Source organism: Grammomys surdaster, unplaced genomic scaffold, assembly GCF_004785775.1.
Source record: "Grammomys surdaster isolate TR1022 unplaced genomic scaffold, NIH_TR_1.0 199, whole genome shotgun sequence".
NCBI lineage: Eukaryota > Metazoa > Chordata > Mammalia > Rodentia > Muridae > Grammomys > Grammomys surdaster.
This window is the reverse complement of record NW_021604644.1, coordinates 3,126,149-3,147,514: the sequence shown is the minus strand read 5'-3', so window position 1 is coordinate 3,147,514 and position 21,366 is coordinate 3,126,149. Positions and strand designations below refer to the sequence as shown.

Below are 21,366 nucleotides of genomic sequence, written 5' to 3'. Positions count from 1 at the left end.
CCAGCTAGTACAGGGGCTAGCTTTCACTAGGGATGAGCGGTGTATGGGTTGAGTATGAGGCAAAGGTAAGGAATGTGCATCACTCCAGGGGCACACTGCTTTGGCACAGGATTCACGAGTGCCCTGTATCTTGTCACATCCCCCAGCACCCGACTAACGCCTTGCACATGAAAGGTGTCCCGTGGATATTTATTGAATCAAAGCATTTGCTTTAATTAACTATGCAGCTGATTCCCTCTTCAGTCCTTCCCACTGTCCCTACCCACAAGAACATAAGCATGCTGAAGCAGGCTCTGTGTCTAGAGCTGTCTCCTCTGTATCCCTGCTGCTGTCAGCACGACACCTGTTGCTGTGCGACTGCCTAATATAAATGGTAAGAGGTGAAAGTGCAAAGAGGCAGACACTGTGGAGGGATTCCAACCATCCCAGGCCCTGGGTTCCTATGGATCCTAACCATTTCAGGCTCTCCTGAAAACTAGAAGGTCCAAGAGACTCAGTGAAGCAAGTGAACCACCAAACTTGGAAGCATGCTAGGCTGATACTTCTGGAGAGAGGGGCAGTGATGATGGGAAGGAGGTTTGCTGAACGAACCCAACAAAGAATGTGAGCTCTAGTAGTGTTCTCACCAAAGGACTTGTGCTATAGGCAGGGCTCTCTGACTCCCATAGTCTCACCTGGCATTTTAAAGCTAGGGAAACTGAGGCTGTGAGAAAGTCAGCAGCAGACCTGAGGGAGCAGCAAAAACAACTAGAATGTTTGTTTCCATACGGCAACAAGCTGAAAGGTCCATCAGCATTGTCAAGAATGATGTAACTGGGGCTGGAGAGAAGACTCAGAGGTTGAGGCTTGGCTTTCCTTCCAGAGGACCCAGGTTCAATTCCCAGCACCCACATGGTGACTCACAACTGTCCGTAACTCTAGTTCCAGAGGATCCAATGCCCTCTTCTGACCTCCAGGGGTACCGGGCATACATGTGGTGCACAAACACCCATTCAGCCAAAACAAAGTAGTCCAGCCAAAATAATACTTTTTTAAAAGAATGTAATTAATGTTAGTTGAAATCCTTATGAGTTAAATAAGTAGAGATCTCTACAGAGGGGCCAGGGCCAGAGTCCCTCCAACTCTAACTGGTATCTCATGCTGTTAGCCCAGGCTTTACTGAGAATTTAATCCCCCATAGCTAGCTTAATCTGGTATGATGTCTACTTGAATAATTTGCCTATTTTTAAGTTGGCCCATTTGGCTTTTTGTTAATGAGCTGTAAAAGTTATTTCGGTATTCTTAAATTTTTTTCCATGTATTTATTTGTGTGATGATATGCATGCCTGCGTGTGTGTGTGTGTGTGTGTGTGTGTGTGTGTGCGTGTGCGTGCGCCTAAGTCAGAGAACAGCAGTTGCTTCTTTGCTTCTGCTGGGCAAGTTCCATGGATTGAACCCAGCTTGTCAGGTTTGGGGACAGGGCCCTTTCCAGCTGAGTTATCTCACCAGCCCATTTCTCCATTTTTGATACCAGACATTTATCAGATATATGATCCATGAACATTTTAATCATTCCAAAAACTGGCTTTGCCCTTTTTTCGATCATATCCCTTGAGACTTTCAATTGTGGACAAAGTCCAAGATGATGTCTTTGTTTGCCTGTGGCTATTGGAAGGTTCCACTGCTGGTCTAACTGTGCTCTTCTTTTCTTTAAAATGTTTCAGTTTTAGTTCTGATAGGTTGCTGGTCCATTTGGGTTTCATTTTTGCATGCAGTGTGAGGTAGGCATCCACCAGACTTCATTCTTCTACATGTGAAAATCTAGTGGCCCAGCACTTGCTGAACAGACATGGAGTGTTGTTGGCAATAGTTTGGCATCTGTGTTTGACTTCATTTCTAGACTCTCAACTCTATTGTTTGCTGTGCCCACCCTTAAATACCGACTTGTCATCAGCTTGGTGGTTATGCTTTGAAATCGGTGAGCATGAGGCTCCTGATTTGGCTCTTTTGGGGGATCCTTTTGGTTATTTATGTGCCTTTGCTTTTCTGGGTCTGTGAAGGAGACTTCTGGGACTGTGATGGGGATCATGTCGAATCTATAGGTTGCTTTTTGTGGTACTGCTGCCTTAATACTACAAAGCTTTCCAATCCATTAAGTCAGATTTTTTTCAGTTATTCTTTGTTTTCTTTTCATGTTTTAACATCAATACATTGTAGTTATGGTGTACATGTATTTAAACTTTATTCCCAAGTATTGTATTCTTTGGTTATTATTGTGAACTGCTTTCCTAATAGCATTTGCATATTTCTATTGTATATAGAAATACCACTGCCTTTAGCCTTTGTCTCAACTGTTATTGAATTTATTAGTTCTAACAGGGTTTTGTAGGTAGGGGCAAAGGGGTTTTCTTGATTGGTTGATTAAATCTTTCTTTCATTTTGGAATATGGAAATTTAGACTTTCCCCCATATAAGAGCATGTTGTCTGTAAACAGAAACATCTTCTTCTGTTTGCGGTCCACATGTCTTTCATCCGCACCCATCCACTCTAACTAGAACTTCCAATGCAAGGTTCTTTGATTTTGAATGGTGTGTTTAAGTAAGGGTATGAGTGTGAATTTGGGTGTCCACCAAAGCCAGAAGAGGGCATCGGGTCCCCTGAACTGGCGTTCCAGGAAGTTTTGATTTGTGGGATGTGGGTGCTGAGAGTGAACTTGGGTCCTCTGCAAGAGCACTGGGCACTCTTTACCACGGAGCCATGACTCTGGCCCTTCCATAGCTTTTGTAATGACTTCTGGAATCCCTTGGTACAGACGAACAGTCTCTCCTTGTGGACACACAGTGGCCACTCTGATAGCTGCCCCATGCCTCCCTCGCCCACAGTTAAGCACAGCACCTCACTAGGACGCACTCTGCTCGCTTCTATCCCTTAATGACCTGTGTGTGTTTTACCTATTTTATTGAAGAATGTTTATAAGTTTTTCTCTCATGTCAGAACCTTTGGTGAAAGGGATCTCAGGCCCCACTGTAGCCACACACCCTGATGGGCACCCTGTGTGTGTTTGCAGGAAAGATCTGGGTTCCCAAGCAGAAGCCGATGGATCCCGTGCTGGAGAGCGTGACACTGGAGCCAGAACTGGAGGAGGCCCTAGCAAATGCCTCGGATGCGGAACTGTGTGACATAGCAGGTAAGAGACATCACAGGAGAATGAATGTGTGTGTGTGTGTGTGTGTATGTGTATTCAAAAACCAAAATGAAGAAATAAAGATAAACCATTCAAACACCTGGTCACAGAACCACTTGTTGTCATGAGACTACTCCCCAGAGGAATGGGATTGTAGCCTGGGAGGGACAGGGTGAGAGCCCTGTCCTAGCTATTCCCATCAAATTCTGCCTGAGCTATGTTGTAAAAGGCTTAGAGCACACACAGCTGTGCCTGGAGTGTGTCACACCCATGCCTCTTATTTGTCCCATCCTGTCCACCCTCATAGGTGCTTCCTTACCATCTTCCCAACCAAACCCTGGAGTGTAGCCTGCTACTGCAGACTCTCCACCACCACTCTCCTTACCACAGCTGAGCCCTGCTCTATGCACCCTGCACCCCATCTCTCTGAGGTTCACTACAGGCTGTACCCGGCACCCCACCTGCCTCTGCCCACACTGTGCCCGGGCTCAGTGAGTGGGTGGTATGGGGGAATTACTGCAAACCACTGGCATAGGAGAGGGAAGGGATGACGGAGATGAGCTAGGAGAGGGGAGGGATGACGGAGACGAGCTGGCAGTGGGTATACTGCAGGGAGAAAGGCAAGTTGGTCCCAGAGATCCAGTGGGTTCCCTGTCTTTGATGAAGGAGGAGGTCAGTGGAGGAAATACTGAGTTCAGTCTGGGGCACATGCTCTCTGAGTTATCCATGGGCGGCCACCCAGATGGAAGTAGCCATGCATGATAGACTAGCTATCTGCGGGTCTCACTTGATCATGGTCAAAGAGGCCAGGCTTCAGGAAGAACATGTGACAGACAGAGCCTGGGTTCAGGAATGGAGTGGGGCAGGCCTAGCATGGGGCCCATCAGCCAGCCAGTGGGGCAAAGGATCAAAGGACTGTGAGAAACCAGGCAGACAGACTATAAGAGTGCCAAGGAGGAAGAAACAGTTTCATGTTGTCTGAGACAGTGGAGCCCAGGCCAGGCCAGGCTGCATCTGCCTTTGCTTCATCCAATCTGCCAGCCTCTCAGGATGCTGTGTGACTCTTGGTGTTGTTGAGGCAGGAGGCTGCTGGTGACTTTCCTCTGTGAGCAATGCTGTTGGACAGTGATTTAAGCTGTGTACTTAGCAGTGACCGTGGGTGGTGGAGGTGAAAGCCAGATTGCAGGGAGATCAGAGAGTGCAGGCAGGTAGCCTCTTAGTCCAGACAGCCCTTGCCCCAACAGAAAGAAACTGGGAAGGACAAAGGTAGCAGGGTCCAGAGAATGGTTGTCACTCTAAGCAGCACTGAAGGGACAACTGGTCCCAACAGAAACCTAGACACGCTGCTCAGGAGCCAGGTTTGCCTCACAAGGCTCAGGGTCATGTAAGACGTCAACAGAGCCTTCCCAGATCCTTATGTGCCTGTATATTTCATTCACCTACCTTCCCCAACATGTCCCTTGACTTCTGGTTAGAGAGAGTAGATTCCTTGCCCTGCCTGTCTCTGTTTCTCTGGGGCCTCCTGAGTCCCTGCATAGCATCATCACCCTAATTGTGGCATGCACGCGGGATTAGTAAATGACCGCTGTCAGAGCAGGCTCCTGCCCCAGCGTGAGCCACAGCAGAGCAGCCCTCCCAGCTGAGCTGAGCGGCTGGACCTGCTCTTGAAAACATTTTCCTTGTTGTTGTTGGCAGACCGTTAGGATCTGTCTAAGATCCCCGGGGCCCCTGTGATGTCAGGGAAGGAGCAGGAGGCTGTGTGTCCACCCGTGTTAACTGACTGTCCTTCTGTGCCTGTCATTCCACTTCAGCCATTACAAGGTGGCAGTGGAACATTTGCTAGGTGACAAACGTGTCCCAGGTGCTGTGTAAGTAGCTCTCCACACAGCACTGTGTTTGTTGATCGTGACAAATCCTATGAAGTAAATTCTATTATTGTCCCCATTTCACACCAAGACACCAGTTGTCCTTACTGCTGGGACAGAGTCAAGGAGCTAGATGATGCCACGCTTTTGGCCTTGGGTAAAAAGCAGAACCAGGCAGTTGGAAGCAAGCTGTCCTGCATGGACAGAGGTGTTGGTGTGGCCAGCCCTCCACAATGTGGCAGTTTGCCCAGGAAGGGATAGTTGGACTCTAAAGCCTACAGAGGGAGATAAGGGGTCTGCAGGTTGCCTCTAGTCTCCATGCTCTCCCCATAAGATGTTTCCATGAACCCGGTCTTCACTAGGTCCCTCACACACGATACCAGTTACCTGGATTTCCTATCCACTGTGTACCAGGCTGTGAACTTGGTGCTCGTGAAGAAAAAAAAAAATTAAGATGCTGAGGAAACCACCCTGCCTGTCCTCATGGAGCCGTGCTACACAGGCCACGGAGACATGGCGAGTAGGAGTGTCACTGAGTGGGACAGGAACAAGGCAAGAGAGGCGCTTGGATTAAATGATAGGTTCACGGGAAATAAAGAAAGACCTGGAAGACAAAGTCAAACATGTAGGGATGATCTAGGGAGAGGGACATTCAGGCACAGTGGGAGCTCCTGTCCAGGTCAGGGAGGTGCCTATGTAGCAGCCTCAATCCCTGGAAATGCCAGGAGCCTGTAGGAGGCCACAGAATGTGTGATCCACTGACCAAGAGGTGACAGGAGAGAGGTACACTGTTGTCACTCCACACACAAACTCACTGAGTTGATGTACATTATGGAACACCCATCTTGTGCTAGGACAAATGAATTCCATTCTTTGCCCTTGAGGGCCCCAGAGATACATAGGAGAACAGGCCAAAGTATGTGACTTCTTAAACGTGAGTTCTGCTACGCAGAGCAGACTCTGGTGATGGAAAGGTCTTGGCCTGTGGCCTATGATTTTAGCTTACTGGCCACTGGGAATCAGCTACAAACTCTTGAGATTATCAACGTCTCCTAGACTCACTCAAGGGTTTTGTCCTAGCTAGGCTTTCGAAACCCTTGCATTAGGGCAGGAATAAGGAAAGGAGCCCCACCCTTCCCACCCTGTGGAGAGAGCATCCACCTCCCAAGGACAGTGGGCCAGGTATATACTATCCCCAGGTTGTTGGTGGCTCCCATGTCTTTAAGCACCCATACTCTGATTCTGAGACTGTCAGGGGATGTGCCTCATCTTGGAACAGTTTGCCAGCACCCAGGTTCCAGGCCAGAGCGAGCTTCAGCGCCTGTACCTAGGATGTGAGAACACAGCTCTCAGCCCACACTCCACCCAGGACTGCTCACGCCCACAACAGCTGGAGAAGCCGAGGATGAGTGCTGGGATCACACTGCATTCTGAGTGGACTTACAAACAGAAGGAGCCCTGCCAAGGCAGAACGAGGAAACAGAACTCAATGTTCTTTTTTAAGAGTTCAAAAATAGTCCTTTTCGAGTTTTGAGGAAGATCTACTTTTTTAAAAAAAAAAAAAAGGAAAGGGAAAAAAGAAAAAGAAAAAAAAATCAAGATCCCTGATGCTAACACTTGGCTGAGGAGAAGGAAGCAACAGGAGACATCAGGATTTTCTTTGCATCACTCACTCCTGGTGATGCAAGAATAAGCTAGAAAGAGCCACAACTGTGTGCCTCGGGCCACTGGGCTGGTAGTGACCATTACATTGGAACCATGCTCTTCCCGCTCCCACTTTTCCTTCCTTTCAGGAACCCAAATTTCCTCTGATCTGCCAAGTGGTGCCCTTCCTCCTTCAGCCTGCTATCAGCACATACCAACCATCTCTCCGTCTCACTATTAGTCCTAGAATTCTCCAGATGAGGAGCTGTGGTAGACTTTAGAACTCTCAGTGGCCCAGTAGACACAGAACTCACTGCCTCATGTACCAGGAGCATCTCTACAGAGCCGCTTATCAAACCAGGTCCTTGTTAAGTGTGGGAGGGCGTTTGACAGCCCCACCAGGACGCTTATTCTAGAACACCGAAGAAGGCTAAAAATGTAAGAATCGCTGAGCGACTGCTGAGTCCCACGGGAAGGTAATGTTTCGGCATTCGAGCACACACTGCTTTACGGATTCGAAACCCAGGGATCTCAAAGACGAAATGACCTCTACAAGGTCACCAAAAAAAAAAAAAAAAAAGTAACAACCCACGGCTCTTTGCTCTTGGTCCCTCACACACTTCCGTGCCTCTGTCTGACATCACATTACAAGATGCTGCAGTTCAAGCACCAAATATGGTTTCCATTTTTGCATTTATTTATTTATTTCCTTACCTCTCTGTGTGTGCTCTGAGTCAAAAACAGGCATTTAAAAAAAACCAAAACACAAAACAAAACAAAAAGCAACATGTATTTGATATGATCCCAACCTTGGCAAACCTGACAGCTGTGCTGTGGGGGTGGGGTGGGCAGGAGCACCTCTCTGGAAGACTGCCTCGAGAGATGTGACTCACCTGCTGCTGACTCAGCCCCCACCCACCTCAGCCCACAGGGACACAGCCTAAATTAAAACCTCGAGAGCTGCAAAGGCAGCAGCTGCCTCTCTCTCCCCCAGCCCTTCACAGAGATGAGCCGATGAGCCGGCAAGGCTAATTTTAGCTGAGAAGATTCCTAGGGGAGAGAAACAGAAGGGACTTTGAGATCATCTCATCTTCTGGTTCTCAGTTCCCATTGGGGCACCAAAATCACCTCAAGGAACCTGGCATTGTTGGGCACTCCTGTAATCCCAACACTTGAGAGGTTGAGGCAGGAGGATCGTGAGTTCAAAGTCAACCTGGGCTACATAGCAACACCCTATCACACACACACACAAAGGAAAAGTAAAAACAATCCAAAGAAATTGTACCCCTCAGTCCGGGACATTGATACTGTTTTACAGCCCCCCACCCCCATGGTCTGCATATACAGCTGTGATTGGGGATCTTAAATCACCCTGGCTGGACATAGGAGACCAAAGGCCAGTCAGGGGATGGCACAGAGGACACGGTCAGGACCAGAACTTGATCCCCTGCGTCTTCTTTAAGGCCTGTCCTAGTCTCCTTCTACCTAGAAAACATCTACTGAAATGGGAAAATCACCAAATATTTAGCAAATACCTACTCTAGTCCAGAATAAATTGAAGAGTTGTAATATTCCTCCTAGACCTCTAGAAGCCCACAGCCCAGCAGAGAAAGCACATGGGTGTCCTGGCACCTCCTTTGTACTGAGGTTCACTGTGGCATAGAAAGAATACTAGGTACTGAGAGAGGGGAGGAATCTAGGAAGGCTCCGTGGAGGATGAAGAGTTGTACCAAGTCTTGAAATAGTGGAGATAGGAGAGTTAAATAAAATATAGATTATCCAGTTGAGTTTGAGTTTTAAATAAACAGGCTTTGTAATGTCAGCTCTTTAGGAGGCTGAGCCAGGAGCATCAAAGTTCAAAGTCAGCTTTGGCTACATAAGGGCAGCCTGGGCAATGGAGTGAGATCTTATCTCAAAATAAGTATCTCAGTAGTAGAGCACTTACCAAGCATGGTATAAGCTCCTGGGCTCGACTTCCAGACTTGAAAAAAGGCCTACAAGTTTTGAATAATTTATCTCAAACATTGAACAAGGCATATTTATGCTAAGGGATTATCATGGTCCCAAAGGTCTTTTCTGGCCCACAGCATGTCCTACTGTGGCGGGTCATCTTGTTGTCCCACCACCTGTCCAAGACAACCCTGTTTCTCTTCCCTGTCAGTCTGCTTCTGTTCTTCATCACCCACCACCACCCACCATCCTCACTGCCTTGAATGTTCTTTCTCCCTTCCCTTGACTTGGCCAACAATTGGTCATCCTTCCCTTCCAAGTCCCACATTGTGCTTTTCCAGGATGTTCTTCCAATCCTTGCCCCCCCCCGCCAAGCTTGTTAGGGTTTTAACAGTCGGCCCTTGCTCAGCTCTGCTTACTCCCATGAAGTTGCAGGCTCCATGGGAAGAAGACCTCCTGCCTTTCATAGTTCAGTCCCTCAGGGCTGGTACACAACAAAGGCGCTCAGCAGATGCCAAAGAAATGGATGAGTGAAAGAATAGTGTACAGTGATGAAGCTGTATTGGCATCTCCAGAAAGATTGTTCTGGCTGTTCTATGCTGAATGTTGGGAAGTAGACAGCAGGAAGAAACCAAAGTCATGGTAACGCATCTCTATTAATGCAGATGTCTCTCCTGTAACGATGGGGTAATGGCCTGACGGCCCCCACCCTAAGTTGGAAATATCATAAATCAAGATGCATTTAATGCCTGGCTGAACACAACAGCATGCCTGACTGAGGGTGCCGCCATGTTGGTTTTGTTTTCTCCTGGTGATGGTAGATTGACTGAGCTCAGGTTCACTGACCTGATCTAGAATCTTGAGTCTCTTATCAGATGCCTCCAGCCTAGAAAATATAAAGATGTAAATCAAAGTACAGTTCCTACTGACCATGTATTGCTTTCAATAGCATCACCAAGCTGAACGATTATAATGGGACCATTGTAAGTTGATGGCAGCCAGAAAAGAATAGATGTTCAACCAGGGCAGAGGTACTGGCAAGAGAGTTGGGAGGACCTGAGAGACTTCAAAAGGGGGTCAAAAGGGTCTGAGAGACTGGGTAGAAGACGGATGTGCTCTCCTTGGAAAAGATGCTTGCTAGAAAGACTCGTTCTGTTGAGTTGTGTTGAGTGGGTGTGCCCATTGGACCTCAAGGAGATCTAGAAATCTGTGGCCACTATCAAAGAGAGGTCTGGGGAGGTTGGGTGTCTGAGAATCACATGAATGAAAGCTAGGATGAAAAAAACACCCACACTTTTACATTTTTGCGTACATGTTTCTTACCATTTCTGTGAGCAAAGCTCCCAACATGTGGAAGATGGGTCCCGGGAGGTAGCTCTGACTGCAAGAACAGAGTCATGGACCTCCTTTATCCCCACAGCTATCCTGGGCATGCACACACTCATGAGCAACCAGCAGTACTACCAAGCCTTGGGCAGCAGCTCCATCGTGAACAAGGAGGGCCTCAACAGTGAGTATACACAGCCCTGCTTGACTGTCTTCCCCCTCCCTTGCCGGGCCCAAGACTGGCTTGCACAGGGCACCTTGAGAGAGAGACGCCTCCTCCTGCCTCTTGCTGCAGTGCTCCTGATACTCTGGCCCACTGCACATCTTACATAGGCAAATCTCTTTATCTTGTCCTCTGATTCTGCTGGGGTTTTATGTCTCATTATCAAAGCCTTCTTCCTCTCAATGTCACGTTTTCTTCTAAAGGTTTTAGAGATTTGCTTCTTTTATTCAATGTCTTAATCCTTCCAGAATGGATATTTTAGGTGCAATGGGATGAGATTCAACTCCATTTGGTGTGTGTGGGTGTGTGTGGGTGTGTGTTTACTTGTGGGAGCCAGAGGTCAGTGTCTTCCTTGGTTGCTTTACACCTTATTTCTTGAGACAGTCTCTCAGTGAACCTTGAAGTCAACTGTCTTGGCTAGACTGGCTGGCCAGTGAGCTCCTGGGATATCCCTGTCCCCACCTTCCTAGTTCTGTAACTCTAGGCCAGACTGCTGCACCCAGATTCCTTTTACCGTTTAAACATGGCTTCTTGAGAGTGGAACTTAGGTCCTCATGCTTGTGAAACAAGCACTTAGTTAAAATGTTTGATAGATTTCTATTTTTTTTCTCACAGTATTCTTTGGAAAATGTGTTCTTAAGTACTCTGTGGGACTCTGTCTTTCCTTCAATTTCTCTCTCTTCTGTCCCCTGAGACATTCTGGCTTTTCCTGGGCCCATGTCACATTGTCTCAATTATTCAACTTCATTGTTCTAAGATGACATTTTGGGACCAAAGGGAAATCAGGGTGCCAAAGGAATATGTATCTTTCCTCTTGGAAGGGAACTGCATTTCTTTCCAGCCCAGGCCTCAGCTTACCCTCCTGGGATCCCACTGGAGATGATGAACGTGGTGTAATACCATCCCCCCACCCCCAGACAGACACTTGAGAGTCAGGAGGTTTAACTAATTCGCCAGGTCTTGTAAGAACTCAAATGCAGCATCCAGGGATAGCCCAAACCTCCTGGATTCCTCCTTGACTTCTTCCAACACATCACAGCCCCTGGTACCCCCTGTAATGTGCTGTCTCCCTTGTACCCTGAGTTCAACCAATGCTTCCCCTCAGGGAGTCCTTATGTTGGGAGAAAGTGACCCCTATGTTTCTGTGAGCCGGCTCCTTTTTATTCTTCACCGTAGGTGTGATCAAACCCACACAATACAAGCCTGTGCCTGATGAAGAACCGAATTCAACAGATGTAGAGGAAACGCTGGAGCGGATAAAGAACAATGACCCAGAACTTGAAGAGGTTAATCTTAACAACATCCGGGTAAAGTCCTGCCATTTCACTTCATGGGTATTGGGGGTAAGGGTTTTCAGTTTGGGGGTTTGGGGGTTATGTCTTGGCATACTGATGCCAGCAGTCCAGGCAATATAGATCATCAAGTCCAAGTATATCTGGACCTGGGTATTTCTAGATCAGGAATAAAGAAAAGCCTTTACTGATGGGAGTATTTCAGGGGTGACCAATGTCAACAGGCAAATCTCTCAGTCCTGGTTTCTCTCCGAGGACAATTCCAGGCTCAGAAGTCTACAACAGGCCAAGCAGGCCTTGATCTGGACACCTGCCACACTGTTCAAAAGCACAGAGATTCTCTGTGGTAAAACTGTGAGTCAGAACCACACTACAGCACGGGACTTCAAGGCTGGCAAAGCCCTGTGCTACAAAGACTCGGGGATCATAAACCCCGCTACCCCTGAGACATCACTGTTCCCTCTGGATCTTGCTTATATTCAAACTGATTTTACAGTCAGGGAAGGCATAGGTACCCCAACAAAGACCCAAGCTGTGTGCTGTAACTCTGTGGCCGCTTTCCTCTGTGGCCACCAGGGCAGGGTGCAGGAGGAATGTGGAAGCAGGCAGAGCTGCCTGCCCACTTGCTCTGTTTGAGGCCCTGGGATTAGCTGTAAGAAGGGTAAGACAAGAAGCCGGGCCCCCTCCTTTCTTCTCAGCTTTCCTCAGTGGCTGCCAGTTCCAAGTACAATCAGATTGGAAACCTGTACCCCAGTTTTCTCCTCCACCTGGCTCCATGTTCTGCTCCCACGGGGGCTTAGGTGACACTTTGAAATGGGAGCTCTGGGAAAACATAGCCATGGCTTCTCTGTCTCTCTCTGTCTCTGTGCCTCCATTGTCTGCCATGTGAGAGATGCTGACACAATCCTTGTATGTCCTAGACAGTTAATACTGCATCAAGACAAGCAGGCACAAGTAGTGAAAGCTCAATAGGAGGCCTTGGCCAAGGGCTTCAACACCTCAGGCCTCAGTTTCCCTTTTGTACCAAGAGGCAGTTGTACACAGATAAGGTTTTCACCCAAGAGAGTAAAAAGCATACGCCACAGTCCAGGCCTCCCTGGGGTTCTGTGTGTGATAGTCTGGGGCTGGCCCACACATAACTGTGATAAACTGCCCCCAGGACCCACGGACATGCAGCCAGTGCTGAGACCCTTTGGGACAGATGTCTCAGACAGAAGTCAATGTATCTTTCCATTCTTTCTTTCAGAAAAGACCCAAAGAAGGGAAGAGAGTCCCCCAGTGTCACACAGCATGTCAGATACTGCAAGTCACTAAGTGGAAGCCAGAGTTCAGCCCCATCCTTCTCCCAGTCCTAAACCTTTTGAACAACATTCCTACCGGCTCCAGACCCTGAGTGCTGCCTCTCCTCCAGCCTCCCCATGCATGGGAGAGCACAGTGGGTCCTGTCTGAGTATTTCAGGGGTGCTTTTATCAATCCATACACTGGAGGATCCTCTGAGTTTCATCCTCTGGCACATGGCCCATTCAGAGACTTGCTAGGGCTCAGCAGGGAGCCAGGCTGCATTTGGGACAGAGCTACTGTTCCCTCCCTCCTGCAGTTCAGCCTGGCCCATGCAGGGCTGCTGTTCACTTTTCTGCCTTTCTCTCTACAGAATATTCCCATACCCACGCTCAAGGCATATGCGGAAGCCCTGAAAGAGAACTCCTACGTGAAGAAGTTCAGCATCGTGGGGACCCGCAGCAATGACCCTGTGGCGTTTGTATGTTCTGACCTCTCTGTTCTGCTGTGTAGTCAGTCACTGGGAACTTGGGTCTGGTCCTACTGATGAAGAGTTCTGTGTGGTGAGGGAAGAGACTCAGCTAGGAGCCAGGAGGGGGTACAGACAGATGGGACAGCCCCCACACAATGCCCTGTGCTCACCCCAGCTAATCCTTGCAACCACCCTGCTCTCGGTAAGATGGGTCTCCCGGGGAGGTTACACAACTGGCCTTGTCCAAAGTCACACAAAAAGAGAAAAGCAGACCTGGCATCGAACAAAGTCACATTGACCTCCACAGCTGGTCCTCCTCCACCCAACATTTAGGCAAAGCTCAGCCCCTTCTCAGGAACTCAGTTTCTCCATCTCTCAAACATTGTCCTCATTAATGAATCCAAGGGACCAATTTTACTTTTATCAGTGTCTCTAAAAATCCTGCCAGTCAGCCAAGTATGATGATGGTCATACCTTTAATAGCAGCATTTGGGAGGTGGAGGCAGGAGGATTGAAGCTTGAGGCCAGCCTGGGTTATATGAGGCTCTCAACAAACAAACAAATGAAGAAACCATGTTACAAAGTAAAAAGTACTTATTATAAAGTAACCATTAATTTTTTAAAATGTCCAGTAAAAATTTCTTAATGGTCTATGCATAATACTGAATTAGATTCTGGGAATCTGACTGCAATCAGCCTCATATCCCACATTCATGATCACACCCATCTGTCTGGCCTTGAAGACAGCCAAACAGTACAGCACAGGGTGGCTGCTCTGCCACTGGGAGCAGGGGGAGATGCAGGAGGAGATGCAGGAATTAGATTTCCAAGAGGGATAGGAAATGGAGTAACAATCAGATCTCTTTCCAATTTTAAAATACGTAAGACTGTTCACTTCAGTATTTTTGTAATAACTGAATAGGCTCACAGTGGGGGGCACAGGCAGCTCACAGACTGCCAGTGTGGGAATGTCTAGATCCATGAGCTCTGGCTGACCTCAGCGGATCCTGCGTTTGTCCGTAGTGACATAGCTGGCAAAACCCTGTGTACTACTTGTTCATGGTTCAGAAACCAAGCTCAGCATGCTGGCACTCAGCTCCATGCCATGGAAGGTTTGGGGGCACGGACTCCATGCCAGGCCAACAGCTGGTGGCAGGCCCTGCATACCTGCATACTTATTACCAAGTGCTGAAATGTTTCTGGCCTGTTGTTTGACCAGGTGCCAGAGCCCTGCAAGTCTCCCTCCCCCCCAATGTCTGCCTTGGTGCATATCTCCTACCCTCTGTTCCTCTATTTCAACTCAACACACAGAATCTGACACATGGTACAACCAGACTCCAGGGCTTGTCCAGTTATCAGCCTGCACAAGGCCTGGTACACTCGTCTGCTGGTTGTCAGAGTTAGTTGATGGTCAGGCCAGGCTTTTCCTGGGAGTGGGGATATTGCTGGTGAGGCTCAGAGAGGTCACCTTACACAGATTGGGAGACAACCATTGGTCATAGAGAAGCTGACACACCACCTCTGGGCATGCTCGAATGAGGGAGCCAAAGAAGGAGAGATACTTTCAGCATGAAGGCTTCCTGGGAGTTGGGCCTCTGGCAGGGCTCGGGAAGCCGAGGGAGCACAATAGGGCAGCCGTTCCCGGCATCACTTCTGACACCCTGGCACAGTGATCACAGTGTCCCAGGCCTCTCAGCTGCTGGTATCGTTTTCCCCCATGACACATCGTTTGCACCAGCTGCTAATTACCTCATTTCCTTCAGAGGCTCCGATTGTCATCTACACCCACACCCACACCCCAGCTAGCTCCCTCTCAAACGTGCTGAGGGCCATCTGAGCCCTACTCTGTAAGCTGGCCCTGTACTCTCTGGGGCTCAGAGGAAGACCATGTAACATTTCAACAGGGCCATAGAGAAAACAAGCTGAGCATACACAAGGGGACATGGAAACTCCCCAGGGGCCACAGTGGTTACTGCTTGATGGTGACCTACTATGTGTGGTAAAAAAAACAGACATTAAGGTGCATTTTCAGCCCACAAAACTAGATAGTCTAGTGGTGGAAGCACACCGGTGAGAAACATGGGAGGGTGTTGGGAACACCGTGGAGATAGCTCAGTTGGTAAGGTGCTTGCTTTAGGAACACAAGAACCCGAGCCAGATCCCAAGCACCATGTAAAAAGCTGGTCCAGGTGGTTCACTTGTAATCTCAGTGCTGGGGAGGTGGGCACAGGACCATCTCTGAGGTCCTCTCACCAGCCGGTCTAGACTGGCTGATGAGCTCCAGGCCAATGAGAGAGACTGTCTCAAGGGAAGAAGATGACATTTATGAAGACGACATTGAAGTTGTCTTCTGACTGCCACTTGCACATGCGCACACATATACCTGCATATTAGTGAACATACAAACACATAGATATGAATACATACACATGACTGCATATCAGTGAACATGCAGGCACACATAACAACAACAACCAGGGATTTGAGGAATGTAGGTTCCATGAAGGAATTGTAGGTAAGTTCTGTGAGGTTCCAGAGAGCAGACTCTGGGTAGCTGGAGACATCAACAAAGCTCTTGGAGGGAGAGGCATTGAGAAAGGCCTTGAAGGATGAACTAGGCTTGACAAGTGAATAGAACATTCCAAATGGTCAATGAAGCAGGGCAGGGAAGACACTGAGTAGATGCAGTACACCCAAAGAGCCAAGGAGGCCTGGGGGAGGAAAAGCAGGTCCAGAGGCTCAGAGTGCTGATGAATATTCTCCAGCAGCGGTGTTTGGGAGCCATGGCAGGTTGCAGGAGAGCAGAGACAGAGATGTGCTTAGAAAGGTAGTGCCTAGGAATGTCTGGTCAAGCCCCTTGGTGTGTTTATGGATCTACTCAACCCTTGCCTAAGGTAACTCACAAGGCCCCACTTTTCTCTTGTCGTCAAGGCCCTTGCTGAAATGCTGAAGGTGAACAAGGTGTTGAAGACACTGAATGTGGAGTCGAACTTCATCTCTGGAGCTGGGATCCTGCGCCTGGTGGAAGCTCTCCCCCACAACACTTCTCTGGTCGAACTGAAAATCGATAACCAGGTGAGTTGGGCACTGGTCTGCTCGTGCCATTCCCCACACAGGGTAGTGGGGAACCTGCCCACATGTTGCTAGGCAGAGCAGAGGACTCTGGTGATAGACGCCCTAGAGCCCACCATGTTCCTGTCCAGACCCTCCATCACACTGCCTTCTTTCTAGCCATGTGCTCTGCCAACTTCTTTGTGTCCCCTAGTGATGGGGCTCTCCTCAGCACCAGCCTTATGTCTTGGCTTTGAGAATGTCCTCTCTTAGACTCAGAATGAACAATCTTCCTTCCAAGCCCTGCATGCTGCCTCAGCTATTCTGTTGAGGAATCCGAGACATGGAGTACACAGACCCGACAAACCATGGGGCTCTTCACCGGGAGCATCCCTTTCCCTCAGTCTTTCCATTTGATGTGGCTTTTAAGTCTCTTCCCCGTTGTACCTCCTCTCTGAGTAGCTCTGTCTCTATCCTGTGGAGCTAGCTCCTGCTTCTCTGAGTTCTGTGGTTTAGTCATTCCTTCTGGGGCAACTCTTTTGGTCTTGGTTGTCTAAGAGAAAGTGAATAACCAGAATAGCACATGGCAACAGGTTGGATGTTAGGCAGCTGTGGGTTGCTGTGGAGGTGGGCAGCTCAGTGCTACAGTGTGCCCCTCGGCTCTTATCTTCACTAGCCCCACCCTGTAGGGGGGTCTCAGTGCTCTTGTGTGCCCATCTCTGATCTTCACACCATTCCCAGAGGTGTGGTCAGCCTCTGCTGAAAGAGGCTGAGAAAGGGTAACTCAGCACTTAAGAGGGAAGATTGGCATCCACATCTCCCAACTCCTGAGTCCACTCCATCCACTACTGCACATTGCTTCCTAGACTAAGTCACTATCTTTTTTATAGGTGGGGAACTCAGGGATTTTCTCTGCAGGAGAAATGCTACTGAGCAGCTGAGTATGTGTACAAGGAGAGATTGGAAGGTGCCTTAGGTAGGGTTTTACTGCTGTGAACAGACACTGTGACCAAGGCAACTCTTATAAAGGACATGGTTTAATTGGAGCTGCCTTACAGGTTCAGAGATTCAGTCCATTATCATCAAGGTGGGAGCATGGCAGCATCCAGGCAGGCATGGTGCAAGAGGAGCTGAGAGTTCTACATCTTCATCTGAAGGCTGCTAGCAGAATACTGGCTTCCAGGCAGCTAGGATGAGGGTCTTAAAGCTCACACCCGGCCAGGCAGTGGTGGCGCACACCTTTAATCCCAGCACTTGGGAGGCAGAGGCAGGCGGATTTCTGAGTTCAAGGCTAGCCTGGTCTACAGAGTGAGTTCCAGGACAGCCAGGGCTATACAGAGAAACCCTGTCTCGAAAAAAACCAAACCAAAGGAAAAAGAAAAAGAAAAAGCTCACACCCACAGTGACACACCTACTCCAACAAGGCCACACCTTCTGGTAGTGCCACTCCCTGGACCAAACATATATAAACCATAACAGAAGGCAACACTGTGAAATTATTGTGCCCAAGCAAGACCATAAGTAACTCTTATTGTAAAACGTGGCAGATAGAAAGTGCTTAGAACTTAAATGTATAGATTAATTACAACAGGCTCATGACACTGTCTCAGGCAGAACTAAGTGTCACCAGCCTCCAGAGGCCTCAGGCCGCCTCATCTTAGCCATAGCTTTTGGAAACTTCCCAGTTTGCTGCTGCCCCTGTCCCTGCTCCCAGGCCTTAGACTTCTGCAACATCCTATGCTCACGTGCCCATTCCCCGCCTAGAAAGACCTCTTGCTTCAGGCGACTTTGTGCCTTGCAGAAGGTGCTAAAGCATCCTGGACCAGAATAGAGGGCAATGTGTTCATCTCTGCCTGGCTGCACCTCAGTACTTGCCAGGTCAGCCTCGAACAGCCCTGGCAAGCAGGAGTGTGGAAGGCTCTGGGAAGTGGCAGATGCTACATACACCTTCCCTCCCTCCCTTCTTTCTTTCCTCTCCCTCCTTCTTTATTTAGAGCCATCACACCTCTACCTTCCCTCTTAGCCTCCCTATCTCCTCTAAGCCTTTCTATCCAGAGAAAAATAGGTGCTCCCTCTGTAGTTCCCCTGTCCTTCAGCTTCCCCAGGAGCTTCTCAGAGATAGTGCTGTGCCCGGGTCATCTCCTTATCCTAGTGCCCAACCTGGGACCTGGGCTTCAGGGTAAGCAAACGTGCCCTGGATGGTTATGTATACTGTTCCCTGCACGGTGAGAGGGGCCCAGAGCAAAGCTCTGCAAGCTTACTCTACAGAGAGAGCACATTGCTAATTTAAATAAAGAGCCGCATGAGCCGGCAGTCTTGTCATGTGAACTTGCTGCTGGGATGCACTGAGCATCTCTCATATGCTGGTGTCCTTGAAGCTACATTGACCCTGCCCATCTCTGCCTTGTCCTGTGGCCGTTGCTGACTCTGATCCTCTGCAGACGAGAAAGGCAGAGCAGATGGATCACAGCCTGCATCAGCACCCCCACCCCTAGTTTGGCTATTTATATGCCTTCTGTCCTGGCCAGGAAGGAGTCAGGGTCTACACAGCATCAGCTGAAACCTGACTCTCGGGGCAGACCATTAGCTAACGATGGTTGGAACAACAGACTTGGTCACTGAAGTGGTAGCTGACATCAGGCTTCTCTGTTCAGCTACGTTCCACCTTCGCCCCAGGACCCAGGAGACAGCTTGTGCTAATCATTGGCTTCACCCTGGCCAAACACTCTAGCATAAGAACATTCGCTGCCTCAGCCTCAGTTTCCCCTCTTGTAAATGAGGAACATTAGTGGCTCTCCTCCTAAGGGGATTACAGATCTGACATCATCGGTAACTTAGGATTGCTGTGCAGGTTGTCTGGGAGTCTCACTCACTACCCAGAAGGTGAGTGAGTGCTGACGGGGAGCACACTGGCTGCTCTATGTCCCTGTTCTCATGCAATGCTCACCCGTAAGTGACTGTAAGTGTCACCAGGACTACGTCACTTGCCTAAGGTCACACACGAACAGAGGAAGATCCTAACTCAGCTCTGTATGACTTTGAAGCCCACACACTGTGCCTATGGCATTCTTGAAAAAACTGTGGTTTTTGTGAACCTACTCTGGCCTTTCTCTTCCATTTTGTCCCCCTGGGCATGCTGGCCTCTGTTAAAATGAGGCTCCAGTTGAGCCCTCTTAGATAGCCACACTGGGTAGGAGGAGAGACGGGTACAAAAATGACCTTCGTACAAGGTGCTTCTGTACCAGATAGGGGTGGGTGAGAGCCAGTTGATGGAGCAATCATAGTCAAAAACTGGTCAGGGAAGTTGTCAGGAAGAAGAAAGTCTCAGAATAAAGCCAGAGAGTGGAAAATGTTTTAAATGGGAAAAAAAGAAGTGGGGGCACCCAGAAGAAAAGAAAAGTGAGCTTGGAGCTCATCCAGCTTGGGGGCCCAGAAGAAGCCTGTGGGGATTAAGAAACAGAGGTCCTTGTGGGTAAGCCTGTAGGCTCTGCTCTGGCAAGATGGCCATTGGCTGGACAGGAATGATCAGGAGTGAAGGGAAGGCTGAGGTTAGGAGGCCAGCCGAAGCTACAACCAAGCCTTCTGGCCTTTGGGTGGCACTCCTTCCTAACTGGGGTCCTCAGGCTGGAATAGGGCCTGGTGAGAAAGGGGTGAGAGGAGGAAGACAGGCTTCAGGTTGGAGGCCTCACTGGCTCAGGCTCAGGGAAGGGCTGTGTGTGTGCTATGCTGTGTCCCAGGAACCCTGGACAAACAGTTGTCTTCTCATGGTGGCCTGGGTAAGAGGGAGGGACCAGGAAGAGGTGACAAGTTCCGTTGATTTATCCCTCCTCTTTGGTTCATCATCGAGGTCCTTGAAGGCCACAGTGTTTGCCTCAGTCCTTGGAACTGTAACCTGTGTTGAGAGACTCTCCTTCTTTCTCCTTTTACGGCCAAAGAAAGGGACTTGGGGCATTCTACCCGGGGTGACATGGATGCTGAGGCAACCAGTTTGTTTACTCAGTGCTTCCCCTTATCTCCAGGCAATGTTCTGCTCCTGCCCAAAACTGCCCAACGCCTGGCAAGGGTGGGGAGCAGCCTCTGGAGGCCTGGGCTGGGCTGAAAATCCCCAAAAATCTCACCAGCTCTCTTTTATAGGTGGGGAAATTGAGGACCTGAGAAGACGTGGGGCTTGCTGTAGTCATGGGCCATTGTCCAAGACAGAGCTGGGTTGGAATGTCAGCATCCAGGCTGTATGTGGGAGAGCAAAAGCTTCACCCAGCCTGTGAAGTAGACACTAAACACAGAGTGCTCGGGGACCCCCATCTCACGCTGTACCACCCCTCAGCACTGCTCTGCTTCCTGATTCTCCTCTTGCCCCCAACAGGGCTGCACCCAGCAGTCAGTCTCTCCCCAGACCTTCAGAGTTCCTCAGAACAGACGAGCCCTGGAAACACGACCTCTCCGAGTGAGGATGTGTACACCATCTGGGCGTATTGATTACAAGTCCCACTTACCCCTCTGCTATGTGACAGGGGGGCTGCTTGCTATTTTGAACAGAAGCCATAGGAAGTGAATTGTGCATTCATGCATGTTGTTTTTCCAAGTTAATTTATTTGTGTCTGGTTTTTCTCTAATTCAGCACTGTCTGGGAGTACATCTGTTATCTATAGCTTTATAACAAATGACCCCAAAGCTTAGCCTCAGAGCTCTGGGATAAACCAGCACTCAACAAATGTGCTCAGTTTCCAAGGCATAGGAATCCAGGGCAGCCAAGCTGGCGAACTTCCCCCCAGAACATGCAACTCAAGGCAAAGAAGAAAGTCCCAACTGTTTTTGATGGCCCAGCCTTGAAATTTGAACCAAGTCTATTCTTATATTTTCTTTCAGAAGGAAGTCGGTAGGCATAGCACACACTCGGGAGGAGGTGGACTAGGCTCTACCTTTTGAGGGAGGCAGATGGTGGACTTTTTCAGACCTAGTTTTATAATTCTTTGGTAATTTCATATAACATATTTTGATCATATTAACACCTAACTCCTCCCAAGTTCATTCTCTAACAATATCTAGTGGGACCCTATCTATCTATCTATCTATCTATCTATCTATCTATCTATCTATCTA

At 48.8% G+C, this 21,366-nt stretch overlaps 1 protein-coding gene across 1 annotated transcript in view; it reads left to right on the top strand.

Annotated features, from left to right (window-relative positions):
- Positions 1-21,366, top strand: part of Tmod1 (tropomodulin 1) — a 50,717-nt gene that overhangs the window by 17,119 nt on the left and 12,232 nt on the right. Inside the window, exons 3-7 of the mRNA XM_028770212.1 lie at positions 3,048-3,167; positions 10,044-10,133; positions 11,349-11,479; positions 13,117-13,224; positions 16,147-16,290. Of these exons, the coding sequence (XP_028626045.1) occupies positions 3,048-3,167; positions 10,044-10,133; positions 11,349-11,479; positions 13,117-13,224; positions 16,147-16,290 (593 nt within the window). The remainder of the gene's footprint in view (positions 1-3,047; positions 3,168-10,043; positions 10,134-11,348; positions 11,480-13,116; positions 13,225-16,146; positions 16,291-21,366) is intronic.